This window comes from Brachyistius frenatus, unplaced genomic scaffold (genome assembly GCF_029030835.1).
Source record: "Brachyistius frenatus isolate BFR_SWC_R1_liver_20210118 unplaced genomic scaffold, ASM2903083v1 Contig_175, whole genome shotgun sequence".
NCBI classification, from domain to species: Eukaryota; Metazoa; Chordata; class Actinopteri; family Embiotocidae; genus Brachyistius; species Brachyistius frenatus.
This window is the reverse complement of record NW_027210774.1, coordinates 466,676-479,566: the sequence shown is the minus strand read 5'-3', so window position 1 is coordinate 479,566 and position 12,891 is coordinate 466,676. Positions and strand designations below refer to the sequence as shown.

Sequence of the window (12,891 nt, the reverse complement as noted above, 5' to 3'; positions counted from 1 at the left end):
TACGACGCATTATTTAGAGCTTTTCAAACTGTTATGGCCACGCATGAATTGCGTGTACTGCAGTAATTGAGTGCCGATGAGAGGCCCCTCTGTGCAAAGCCGCTTAGCTAATGTCTACCAGTAGTCTCCGTGTGAGGCGTAAATTGTAGGTACAGAAAATAACCTGGGTTCCACTCTCCCCCATTATGCAGAGTCTCTGCATGAACATCAGTCACACGCTATACCACCCACAAGTAAATTCTCAACCTGTGGGAAACACAGCACAATACTATCATTAAAGGACCGGGAGGCACATTAGCGTGCATTTTGAATCATGTTTGTGTCCACCTGACAAAGGTTAACTCCAATCTTCACTCTTCTTTAAGCGCTGTTTTGGTCTCTACGAGCTCCAGAAAAGAAATGTCTGACTCTTTTTGCGCGACTATTTTCACCAGCCAGTCGGCAAGTGTGTCTTCTTGCAGTTTCGTGCCGGGGTAGGTAGTGAACACCACTGTTCACTGTTTAGAGCAGTTCATTAAAAAAAAAAAAACATCTGTATGCTTCTGTTTTGAAAAAAGGCTGATGACAATGGACACAGTCAATCCTCTGAAAGAAACACCCAAAAGAATGCTCTCTCGAGTTAATTCTGGTGCATAATGTTTATACTGACAACCGATCAAATGACAATGTTTAACCTGTGAAATGTGTCTCTTGCAGTGGCAAATCCACCAAAAAATGACGACAGCTCCAGATATTTTCTTACACTATGTAAACCGTCAGATGCTCACGTTACGCTATCACTGTGTCAGATAAAGCGCTATTGAGTGTCATAACTAATAGGTTATAGGCAGATTGCCTAAAGGTGTGTATACCATTTTAGCAGAATGCAGTGTTACAGAGTCAGCACAGTTCACTAAAGTCAAAGAAAAGTACCTGGGAGCCCTTCTTGCTCCCTGGAAGGTTGATGATCAGAGTTTTGCCACGAATGCCACAAACTGGCCTGTAAACAATGCAGAAGAAGTATATTAGAGCAAGAAGAGGATATCACACGCGGGAATCTGGTTAAAAATACAACAGATCAGCACTGCAGCTCCGGATGTAGACATAATGCTTAACTGAGTGAGATTAAGCTTTCACCTGGACAGCATGCCTAGCGGTGTAACATTGAGGGATCCCATCAGCATGGCCAGAGCCATACCCGGGGCCTCTCGCTCTATCACCTCTCTGGTGGCCTAGAACACAATCACAGGAACTGGTAATTAGGACATTTCAAGCACTTGTTTTATCCCCAAGAATTTTTGATTGCAAATATACTCCACAGACAATTTGTTTCAAACAAAGCTTACTCGTTTAGCTTCTGACTGTCTTGTTTTTAAATCACAGTAACAACTTTATGTTTCCATTATCCATTTTATTGAAGTTTTGCAGTCAGTCTGTGTGTACCTCCGGTGTAACATCTCGCGGTGCAAAGCCAGTTCCTCCGGTAGTGAGAATGAGGTTCAGCTCATGTTCATCACACCAGTCCAAAAGAGTATCCTGTGCACATAACAAACACACACACAAAGTTAGCAACTACGACAATGTATTCTCTCCACCTCCAATACTATGGGGCCAACAGGGCAGCTGCAATGAATAAAGACACTGTTCTTCAAACACTTCAAACTCCAGTGATGACAAACATCTGCTCTGCTCAAGTGTCCTTGAGCAAGACAATCCAGTTCTAAAGGTGCTGCTCAGGTACTCAAGAGACAATTTCACCACACAGGGCTGAACACAGGGCCATGTTCTCATTGCATTCAGCGGCTAGAAGAGCATTAAATTGAGAAATGATGACTGACTAAGTGTTGGATGATGGACAGATGGCTCCTGCCAACTGCTAGTAAGACTTGCGAGCCAGGAAAGCAAAGTATGCAGGGAAAAATGTGCCTGTTTTCATTCAGTGTTGAGGCAACACAGTTTGTATCTCGGTATAAACTGTTTCTCTTTGTTCTGTGACAGATTGTTTTTGTAGCATGCCGTTAGGTGCCTCAAACACTGTGAATGATTTTGTTAAAGCAAAGACACGTACCTTAATTTCATCGATCTCATCCGGAACAATTTTGTAGGCTGATATGACTCCTCCTAGTCTGCAGGGATAGACAGAATAACAGTTAGTGTAATGTTAGGATGTGTATGTGTCAGTGCGTTTGTGTGCACACCATTAACTTCGTGTGCAGACTCACAGTGAGGGATCATGGACCAGATCCTTCAGGTTGACTCCACTCCTGTCCTCAGCCAAGTTTCGGAAACAGCTGTCACTTACTGAAGAGGACAGAAGTCAAGATTAGCAAACACAAAATCTCTGACAGGAACCAATGATGTGCTTTTACTCATTACATATTCAAAATAAAACAGATTCCTGATGTCTACAAGAAGAGTGGAACCCAAGTTGACACTATTGAGTTGCTTCAAAGGAATTTCCGTTATGTACACCGAGTAAAAGGTGCTGAAAAGTTCACAGGTCTTCCCATGCCGAAGAAAATGTAATTTAGTCCATTTTCAAAGGGAAATTAGGCATCTCACAACACTAAATGTCACTAAGAAAATATGGTAAAAAAAAAAAGAAAAGTCCTTCCGTCACTTAATGCGATACTACCAGAGGCCTTCAGTTTAATGGACAGATGTGAGTGTGGTACTATCAAATTCTCAGAAGTGAATAAGCAAATTTCCCCAAATTAGTTTTGATCAATATTAATAGGAATGTGTAAAAAGCCAGCTTTGATTGATCTCAATAAGTCCATGCAACTTTTTTTCAGCCGATTTGTTTTCCAAGAGAAAAACAAATAAGACTACAACTGACATTATCCCCTCTAATAACGTGAGTTAAATGCTGGGTATTACAACGGATTACATTGCAAGACCTTTAAAGCAACTTCAGATATTTTGCTGGCCTGTCATTACAATCCTCTGATGCATAAATACAAAAACAGAGCTTCTTTTAAAACCCCACATTGGGTTCAAGGACACAAATATTTACCCACACTATCAACGTCGGTATCTGGGTGAAAGTTGGTTCGAGTTGTTCTCATGATATAAATAAATAAAATTGAATGAGCATCATTTCCCTCCATTTTCAGGTGGAATCACAGACAATCTCTACCTCTCCTGTAGTATCACATGCTAGTCTTCCCTTAAATTTACTGTGTCAAGAGGGCTACGCAGATCAAATTTAATGACATCTGGCTGCAGATCCCATCACAGCACCTCTGTTCCAAAATAATTCCAATAATGTGCTTTACTGTTTTTTAACAGACTAACTGTTGAGGTTATTGAAATATAATATTCCTAACGGTTTGATTTGGTACATTCGACTGCTTTATTAGAGTGAAGCCAGGAGAGCTTGCTTTCTTTCTCTCCAAAAACTGGGATTACATTTTTTACCAACTGATAAATATAATCTCTCTGGGGTGAATGATAAAAGAAAGCTAAATTAGGCAAATGTTGCACACAAAACTGTATGCACACCCTTAAATTCATTCAAATTCAAAATACGAGTCCTTCCTTTTAATTATTCAGCCGACCACTACGGTCTTTTTAAAAGTCATATCAATATTGATATTTGACAGAAAAAAACAACTGAAACAATGTTTTCAACGTTAACATGAAAGATAAATAGTGTAGTGTGGTATTTTACAGTTGAAAAATGAACCTGTAAATGCTTTCAGAGCGATATCCATGCAAAGGGGACAGCTTCCAAATGACCTCAAACGCACTTCAAGATTTCTTTCGTTCAATTTCCTGAAAATGATTGGCCAACATAGATACATCTATCAGCCATGACATGAAAAAAAACACCTGCCAAATATTGTGTAGGTCCCCCTCATCCACAGCTCTGAACCATCAAGGCTAGGGCTGTGACCAAGTGGCAATCAACCGTGACGTTACCCATTGTTTTGTAAACCGCCATTTGGCCTCGAATTTGGTATATTGGCTGTTGCCATCTTGCTATTTTGGAGCCATGATTGACCATATTTGAACGAGCTTGGGAGGAGCGAATGCTGAATCAGACTCGATCTTCGAGGACTCCACCTATAGCGACAACCTGACTGCACCACAGGCATGTCAATCAAATAGACACGCCCTCAACAGTACCACTTTTTGAGACCTAATATTTACTAACGATTGCATTATTTCAGATGGACCGCTAGAAAATAATAAGTGACTTTAGCATATAACACCATAATGACTTGTGGAAAAATGTATTTACATCCATTGCTATGCAGATGACACCCAGCTATATTTTTCTATGAAACCAGACAAGACAAATCAGTTAGTAAAACTTCAAGAATGTCCAAGAGACATAAAGTTCTAAGGCAATCAAATTTATCCGCCAATTATCTCGGTTTTGCTAGCTAAAGTCACTCCTTCTTATTCGTTTTTTTTGCTGTCCATGTGAAAATAGTCCCATCACGGATTAGAAAATAAGCCTCAAAAAGCCATGTTTTTGGGGGCATGTCTGTTTGATTGACAGGCCTGTGGTGCAGTCAGGTTATGGCTATTGGTGGGCGGGACGTAGTATCGGCGAGTTTCCAATTAGATCGAGCGAAATCCACAGCAGTTACGCTGTTGAAAATGTAAGGTAAGGTATCTATATTGATTATTTCATCAAAGTAATGCAACGTATTATATTTGATTACTTTCCTAACAAATATAGTTAAATGGTTTTCACTTGTATAGCGCTTTATCACCTCATCAGTCTCAAAGCGCTTTTACATGGTTTTCCATTCACCCATTCACACACTAATGAAACTGAGCTGCCACGCAAGATGCCCGCCATCAGGAGTACATTCACACACCAATGGTATGCCATCAGGAGCAACTTAGGGTTCAGTGTCTTTCCCAAGGACACTTAGGCATGTGGACAGGAGGAACCACCAACCTTCCAATTAGTTGGCAACACACTCTCTTAAAGTCTTATAACTAAATGTAAACTAGGCGGTGTAAAACCTTACAGCAGTACTCAACACTGATTAATATCAAACTTTGATTATAAGGTCTTCAACATAACTTAAGATTGGAATGTTTTGTGTGTTCAAGTGACTTATAAATTGTCAATAATTGACTTTCATATCCTCAAGCAGAAAGTTCAAGAACCAGGTGGCCCTAACTGGAAAAGTCCAGTCACATTAAGTCTGTGAAAAAACTCAAACAGGGATGATGTCCTCTTGTCATTTTTTGAATTTGTCAAGAGACATGTTTGTGACTGAGCAGCTGGTTCAATTTATTGGCGAGCCTAATAAATATATTGCCTGATATAGTCCATTATATATATACATACATATAGTTAATGCCAAAATTATTCATACCATGTCAAATTTTCATGTCTAGTGAATTTGTATTTGACCAGTAGGTTTCATAATCTCTAAATGACTTAAACAAGTGACAAAACATTGGAAGACATTTTGCCAGAGATAATAAATAATAATAATAATAAATCCTAACTATTTCCATGTCATATTATACACTTTTTTACTAATATGGCAATGTCCAAAATTCTCAGCATTCTCATCAACTATAAATTGAGAACAGCTCAAGCAGTAGTTTTCTAGTCCATGACTACTCCCCATTGCAAGTCATGGCTAAAACCAAAAAGCTCAGTGAGGACCTCTGGTGTGGCTGCTTTACATTATCGACATGATATTTTTCATAGAAATGTAAAAAAAAACAACAACAAAAAACCATGGAAATAGTTCATATTTTCATTTATATCTCTAAGCACAATGTCACTTGGTTTTGCCATTTCCAGGCAGAAGTAAAGACAACACCAAATGTCTTCACCATCGATCCACATTTACACATGTCAACTGACAGTATATGAAATTGCAAATCTGGCCTTTGCAGAATGTAGCTATTCTACATTTATTTTAAATATTTTCAACAACTTCCACATAATGATCACAACCAGCAATATGGTTGTCTTTCATTTTGTACTTCCCCATTCTGTCTGTGGCTGTCACCCCTAAGTCCAGCTCCATCCGTCAATCTTTGAACCCCACAAACTTGTTTACCAAATCTGACCACTGTTCTGAAGGTATAAACAGAATCCTGAAAGACCAACTACGTGGATTAAAAAAAACATTATTCCATTACCCAAGTTTCGACTCTACATCTCCTAATCCACGGGTAGTCGCCACACGTGATATAAAGTACATCCTTACTCAATCTGTACAATGTCAATGTTAAACATTTGTCAGTTAAATTTGCCCGCACTAATGTAAATTCCTCTGATTTTCGTCAGCGCAATCAGGTTTTAACTTCAGCACAGCAACAACAAGCACGGCTGAGAGCGGCACCACGTTGGGAGGAGTACCCAAAAAAGGGTAGCGACTTCAGAAAGTGTGAAAGCGATTTGTTCTCAAAATATCCGCTGTACAACAAGCCACAGTAATATGTTAGATTTATGATTACATATAAAACTGTGACACTTATTTTGTCGCATATGTATGTTCCTTGAAAATAAATAATCAAATATTTTACAGTATTTTGTTATATCATTAAAAATATTGTTATCGTAGAAATACCCTGAAATATTGTGATATTATTGCAGGGCCAAATTGCTCACCCCTGCTCTTGTTTTTTTTTTTTTGGCAGTTAAGCCCAAGGCCCTTCTTGTTGAGGCCATGACCTATTTGAAGCTTTTCTTAAATTATTTCAGTTAAATTTAGCACATCTGGTAGGCAGCTTTACCTAAGTCCATTCTCGGGGGCAAACAGACATCAGTTGCTCAGTATCTGATTTAACGCAAGAGTTTATGCATCTTGATCAGCAGAACGGGCGGCGCTGTGGTGCGGTGGTCGGCACTGTCGCCTCACAGCGGAAAGGTTCGGGGTTCGAATCCGGGCTGGGGCCATCCATGCACGTCAGGTTAATTGGTGATTCTACAAATTGCCCTTGGGTGTGAATGAGAGCATGAATGGCCTTTGTTTCCATCTGTCTCTATGTGTGTGATAGACTATCCAGGATCCAGCCTTGGTGACCCTGTTCAGGATAAAGTGGGTCGAGATAGCGGATGGACCGGTTCACCGGCCACATCATTTAAGAAAATAACTCAAAACTATAAATCCTAACCATACTCTGAAGTTGATCTAACTTCCACAGCAGACATGTCAAACAACCCCCCCCCCCCCACACACACACACACACACACACACACACAGTAACATGGATGGGGGTCGGGGACCGTGTGCTGACATGTGACAGGAGGTTGTTTGCTTTTGTCACCTGGATGGACCTGAGGGTAAAGCTGCTGTGAGCCGAGATGCTACCTCATCAAATCACGACGGACTTTCCAAGCCAAACTGCTGGCTCCCATCCTCTTAGCATTATCCTCACGTCTCCCGCTGCCTTAAGCAAGGAGACAGCAGGGGTACTGGTGACCGGTGGCTGTCACAAGCCTGTATTACTGGTCGAAGTTCTCCTCTGGACGTCAGCCAGGCTCATTGGACGAGCTGCTTAAAAACACGACCTGCACAACAGACAATTATTCTCCCATTTGGCGCTGTGCCTTGTGCTGCAATTTATTATTATTATTATTTATTTATTTTTAATAGAAACCCCACGATCTATGGATTTTTGCATTAAATAAAAAAAAAATTAAAAAAAAGACAGCCATTACGTCCAAATGCTGTCAAAAAAAAAATAACCATAGTATCTGCGGATTGGAAAAAAAAAAAAAAAGATAAGATACCGGATCTGCAAAGGGGACATGAATAATGCAGCTCATGTTTGCTCGGTAACGTTATGTGGTAGAAAATGTAATGTTCCCATGCGTCAAGGTAGCAACTTGCAGCAAAACAAGACCGGGGAAATGAGAGTGGGGGGGAGGAAGGGGGAGGAAGTTGATTTCAAAATAAAAGCGCCAGTGTTTTGTTTTTTGTTTTTTTTTTAAACTGAATTGCTGCACATGTTTTACCAAGGAAGATCTCGCCCCACATTTTGAAAGCTGTTTTTTTTTTGTTGTTGTCCCCTTTCTGTCGGGCTTGACGCTAAAAAAAATATTAAAAAAAATAAAAAAATAAAATAAATCTCTATTTACTGTCACGTCCCGACGCTTTAATGTGACAGGCGAGTCTTTACGCGTAAAATACACACGCGTTTCAAAAATGCGAATCGCCTAATATGTCCCGGAAACCCCCCCCCTCCAACAAACACCACATCTGTCCCGACCTGTCCGGAGAACCGGAGACACGAGCCCGACAGAACCGGTTAGCATGCTAGCTGACGTTAGCTGGCTCTGCAGCGAAGACGGCTCGTATCGTGACATCGACGTGCACAAGCAACCGATGACAAAACAAAACACGGAGGGTCTCCGTTAATAAGCGGGGTTTTTTTGTTGTTGTTGTTGTTGTTGTCGCATTTCGTCAAAACCTTCCTCCTCCTCCTCCTCCTCCTCCTACCTGTCAGGATCCCCACTCGGGTCTGATGGTCGTGGTTGGTGAGCACCATCCCGTCCGCCGCCATGTTTACAACCTCTGTCTGCACTGTGACGGCACATACATAGAAATCGTGTTGTGGTGGTGGTGGTGGTGGTGCGGGCTGCTGCTGCTGCTGCTGCACCTCTGGAGGACAACTCTAGTGTGTGCGTGGCGTGGCGTGGCGTGCGTCAGCGCGCGCGCGCGTGCGTGTGTGTGTGTGTGTACTCGTGTCCTTTAGTGTAAATGCCCTTCAACCAATGAGATTTGGAGATTTGGAGACTCCGGTACAGACTGGTATTATATAGATAACAGTTAGGTGACCTCTGTAAAAAAAAAAAAAATTAAAAAAACAATTACATTGACCCCCAGCATTGTCTGGTCAGTCCATCAGTTCCTGCTTCGATCCCAATTTAAATATTTTCGAGTAAACTTAAACTACAGTAAATATCTTGCTCTTGAGCTCGAAGCAAAACCAACAATCATCATAGCGTATAGGCCACCGAAGTACATCTTGAGCAGGGTAACTGGCGTTAATTTCTGCAGGAACTGTCAGAGTTGGTCTCACTAGGTATCACCAGAAATTATTGGTATATTCTGAATGGAGGCTTGAATATTCATGTTAATAACAAGAACGGCCACAAAGCTATGGAGCTTGTGAATTTACTGGACAGCTTTGAACTGACCCAACGTGTACAGAAGCCACCCACCAGCATGGTAACACTCTGGACTGAGTGATAACAAGAGTGGTACACGTGGATAATGTTTCAGGATGTGAATTACCTATGTCTGACCTTCACTGTATATTTCATGATGTGATTGTAACCACAACAAAAAGAGACTCCTTGATGAAAGGGCCGAACCTAAATTCTCTGAGATGATGAGATCAATTGAGCCATGAGTGCTCTTTAAATGACATGGTTGAACAATTCAACAGCACTCTGTTGTCTGTTTTAAATACTGTTGCTCCTGTGAAGGTCATAAAGAAGTCGACCGGTCGGATCTTCCCGTGGTTAAACAATAAAAGTGTGAAAGAGAACAAGAGAACTTGTCAGGCAGCTGAAAGAAAGCGGAGGAAAACTGGACTCACAATTCACTGCAGTATATAAAAAGAAGCCATGACTTCTTATAACGAAGCAATATGTATGAAAGGCTTACTTTTCTAAGATTATTACAGAGAATGCTGGGGACTCCGACCCTATGCAAAAACGCTCTGTCTCAATTATCTATGGCTCCATTGACTTCCTTAACTCGGACCCGACGTCTCATTTGAAACAGCCCTGGGAAAAAGAAATTGGTAAACCAATATCTGATAACCACTGGGTTCGTATTCACGATTTGTCACACTCCTCTTCTATTTGTGCGAGGCACGGGCTGTTGCAATGCAAGGCTTTGTTTCGTACACACTACACAGTGACAGCTGCAATAGGTGCAAACAGTCACCTGCCAACCATACCCATATGTTTTGGTCCTGCCCAAATGTAAACGTTTTTTGAGATCTGATAGGACATCTTAAATCATATCAAACTTGAAAAGATCAGATTCTCACTCAGAGACTCCAATGACTCCTTCGAAGAGACCGGTTTTGTTTTTGTTTGTATCAATTTTTACACAACATCTTTTCAGAGTTGTTTGTTTGTTATATTTGTAATGTCTGTATTCAGTGGCAGTTTGTCACAGTTATGCCACCTCCGAGCGACACAAGGTTGAATGTAATGTATTCTCTATCCCAGCTTTCTGGGGGCAAGTCCTGTTTTTTCTGTTCAAAATATTTGCAAAATCAATAAAAAGATTTGAGAAAGAATATTGTTCTCCACTATTGAGCAGCTACTCAACATTAGACCCGCCACCCTGCAGGTCTCAGCATCACAATGTGAAGAACTAGAACTGTTCTTCGGAGACAAAGCCACCTCAATCAGAGCCAGTATTGCTGCTCATGTAAACACAGACCTCCACTTCCTGTATTGACCCTATACCAGCAGTATTTTTTAAGCAGGTATTCAACAGCATTTTCAGTCATGTCCTTGAGATTTCTAAACGCATCTCTTCAAGTAGGTGTTTTCCCAGATGCCTTCAAAACATCTGTTGTAAAACCCTTACTAAAGAAACCCAACCTCGATGTCGATGCATTGACCAGTTATAGGCCAAATATCTAACCTTTCATTTATTAGTATAAGATACTTGAAAATATAGTTTCAGTGCAAATAAACTCCTTTCTTAAAGAAAACAACAACCTGGAGGAGTTTCAGTCAGGCTTCAGATTGTGATTGGCTGTGAAGTCAGCCTGCTGGTTTGAACTCAACAATGTTACCACCGCAAAAAAAGTCCTGCCAGGGGATCATGTGAAGGTGATGGATGCTGTTTTATCTGGAAAGTCCTTCTCCACCAGTGTATCAACATAAACCCATTTTGACCTGTATCTTAATGAGAAGAGATTTCAATGGCCAAAAATGCCATTTTTCAACTGCAGCAGGTAACTTCACTATGCAATTTCACTGGTAATGATTCTGGTAATTTTTTTGTTTTGTTGAAGTAATGTTAATGAATAAAACATTAAATAGATTCATGTATGTTAAATATTAAGACAGCGAACCAACGAACTAACAATTTTTATATTTTTTGGGATTATGGAATTTTGAATTACTTTCTTAAGTTACAATAGATTTTTATTAGTTTCCTAAATCTGTTAATAACGCTATTTGTGAATGATAATTAACAACTGCAATTCAAAGTCCAATCAGGAGATTTTTGTTCTCTCATTAAGTTTTTGGTCATCTCATCAGCAGAAGCAAAAATACCTCGCACCCCTTTCTTAATGAAATGAATGGAGAACATACTTCGGTCATTTCCACTTTTGAACAGAGATTGATGACATCATATTGGCCTAAATCCACCCAGTTTCAAACCTAAGCAAAGATCTAATGATCCGCAACAGAACTGTTTTCACAACAGAAATTTTGACATGCCATGGCAGAAAAAGCACATGGTATATAAAGTATGGCTGCTTTTCACTTAGTGGACTTGTAGCTGTTGTGCATGTTGGCTCACTGTCATGGCTGACTGGGACACTTCAAAGAAGTGAGCCATTGTTATCAAAATTAGTTTCTCCTGTGCTTTTCTTGCTATCACAAAGTCCAACGTCTGTTTTGAAAAAGGTCTTCAAGTAACAATACTTTTGAAGAAGAGTTCAAGAAACCACCACAAAAGCTCCCCTGGCACTTATTAGTGTTTCATGTGAGCAGGAGGAGGGGAGGTTGTTCACTGTGCCCTCGGCCAATCCATATATGCTGTGACTCAGGAAAAAACTTGATTCAGACTTCCCAATCCCAAATTTGCTTAAAATTATCCATTAATTATGACATAACTCATCTCGGAAGGACAATGTTTATAAAACTCGTTCTTCCTTCTCAAGAAGACAGTATGAACCCCAGCATGAGCTCAGTCACAAATTTGGTAGCTGTCCACGAGGAGGCAGCAGTGGACAAAATGTGGTTAATGAAGTGATAGTCCTCTCCCCCATCAAACCCTACAGTTACACAAGTTCAGGCTACCGTCTTCCTCCGGGTTCATGGGTGTCTTTTAGGTCCTAATGAAATCCCATCTGCAAAGATGGCTTTGGTGTAACAGATGACATGGACACAACCAAAAGTACATGGACCCTTCACTAAAAATCCTTGATTAGACACCAAATCCACACAGGCAAAGAGCCATGACAGAGAATAAACACCCTCGTTAATAGAGAAAAATCACTATGTTCAATGTATTTACCATTCTCTATGTTGGAAAGTGTACTTTACTCTGTGTATTGACAACAGTCTCTCCTTTCCCATGTGAATGTGTCTCACTCCCATCCGAGTGTGTCTCTTCCCCACCTGGACATGTCCCTTCCCCATCCGAAGGAGACACTTTCCCACCTACATAGGCTGATTTACTTATTGTAAACAAGCTAAAAAAAAAACTGTTTGTGTCCGTTCACATCTTGCATTGGCCTTACCAAACGTTTCATCTCAGAAAAATTCATTTTGAAATGTATTTACAATATTACAAGGAAATGACATTACGATTATTTTGTCAACATGGAGAACACAAATACATCAGCAATTAATTCAGTCTCCACTGTAAATCATCACTGTAGTCGCTAAATCTTGCTCCTTCTGCAGGTTTTGAGCTTTTCATTTCATTATGGTCTGCCGAGAAGAGGCAACAGTTAACTTTACAGACCCACTCTGTGATCCTGTGCTGAGTGTAGTACTCATCATCATAGTCCTCCTTCAGTCTCTCTGGATGACCTTTGTCATCAAAGTTCTCAAGATATTGCTTCAGTAGCTGAGTCATCAGAGCAGAAACCTCCCTGTTGCCCTGGTTCAAGTCATGCCAGTCATGATTAACCATGACTGGCATCGCCATATGTCTGTCACTGGCACCAGGATAGCTACCGTCATTCTTCTTTTGTTTGCACCAG

At 40.6% G+C, this 12,891-nt stretch overlaps 1 protein-coding gene across 4 annotated transcripts in view; it reads right to left on the bottom strand.

Moving 5' to 3' along the window:
• The window catches only part of gphna (gephyrin a), a 31,474-nt gene extending 22,911 nt beyond the window's left edge, over nucleotides 1-8,563 (bottom strand). For 3 of the 4 annotated variants that reach the window (XM_069717432.1, XM_069717433.1, XM_069717434.1), the window contains exons 1-6: nucleotides 8,415-8,563; nucleotides 2,202-2,280; nucleotides 2,048-2,105; nucleotides 1,423-1,515; nucleotides 1,117-1,211; nucleotides 913-979 (exon numbers count right to left, since the gene is read on the bottom strand). In XM_069717432.1, coding sequence (XP_069573533.1) covers nucleotides 913-979; nucleotides 1,117-1,211; nucleotides 1,423-1,515; nucleotides 2,048-2,105; nucleotides 2,202-2,280; nucleotides 8,415-8,478 — 456 coding nt within the window. In that variant the 5' untranslated portion in view covers nucleotides 8,479-8,563. The remainder of the gene's footprint in view (nucleotides 1-912; nucleotides 980-1,116; nucleotides 1,212-1,422; nucleotides 1,516-2,047; nucleotides 2,106-2,201; nucleotides 2,281-8,414) is intronic. The other variant, XM_069717435.1, reaches the window with a different exon arrangement.
• Between the last annotated feature and the right edge of the window lie 4,328 nt (nucleotides 8,564-12,891).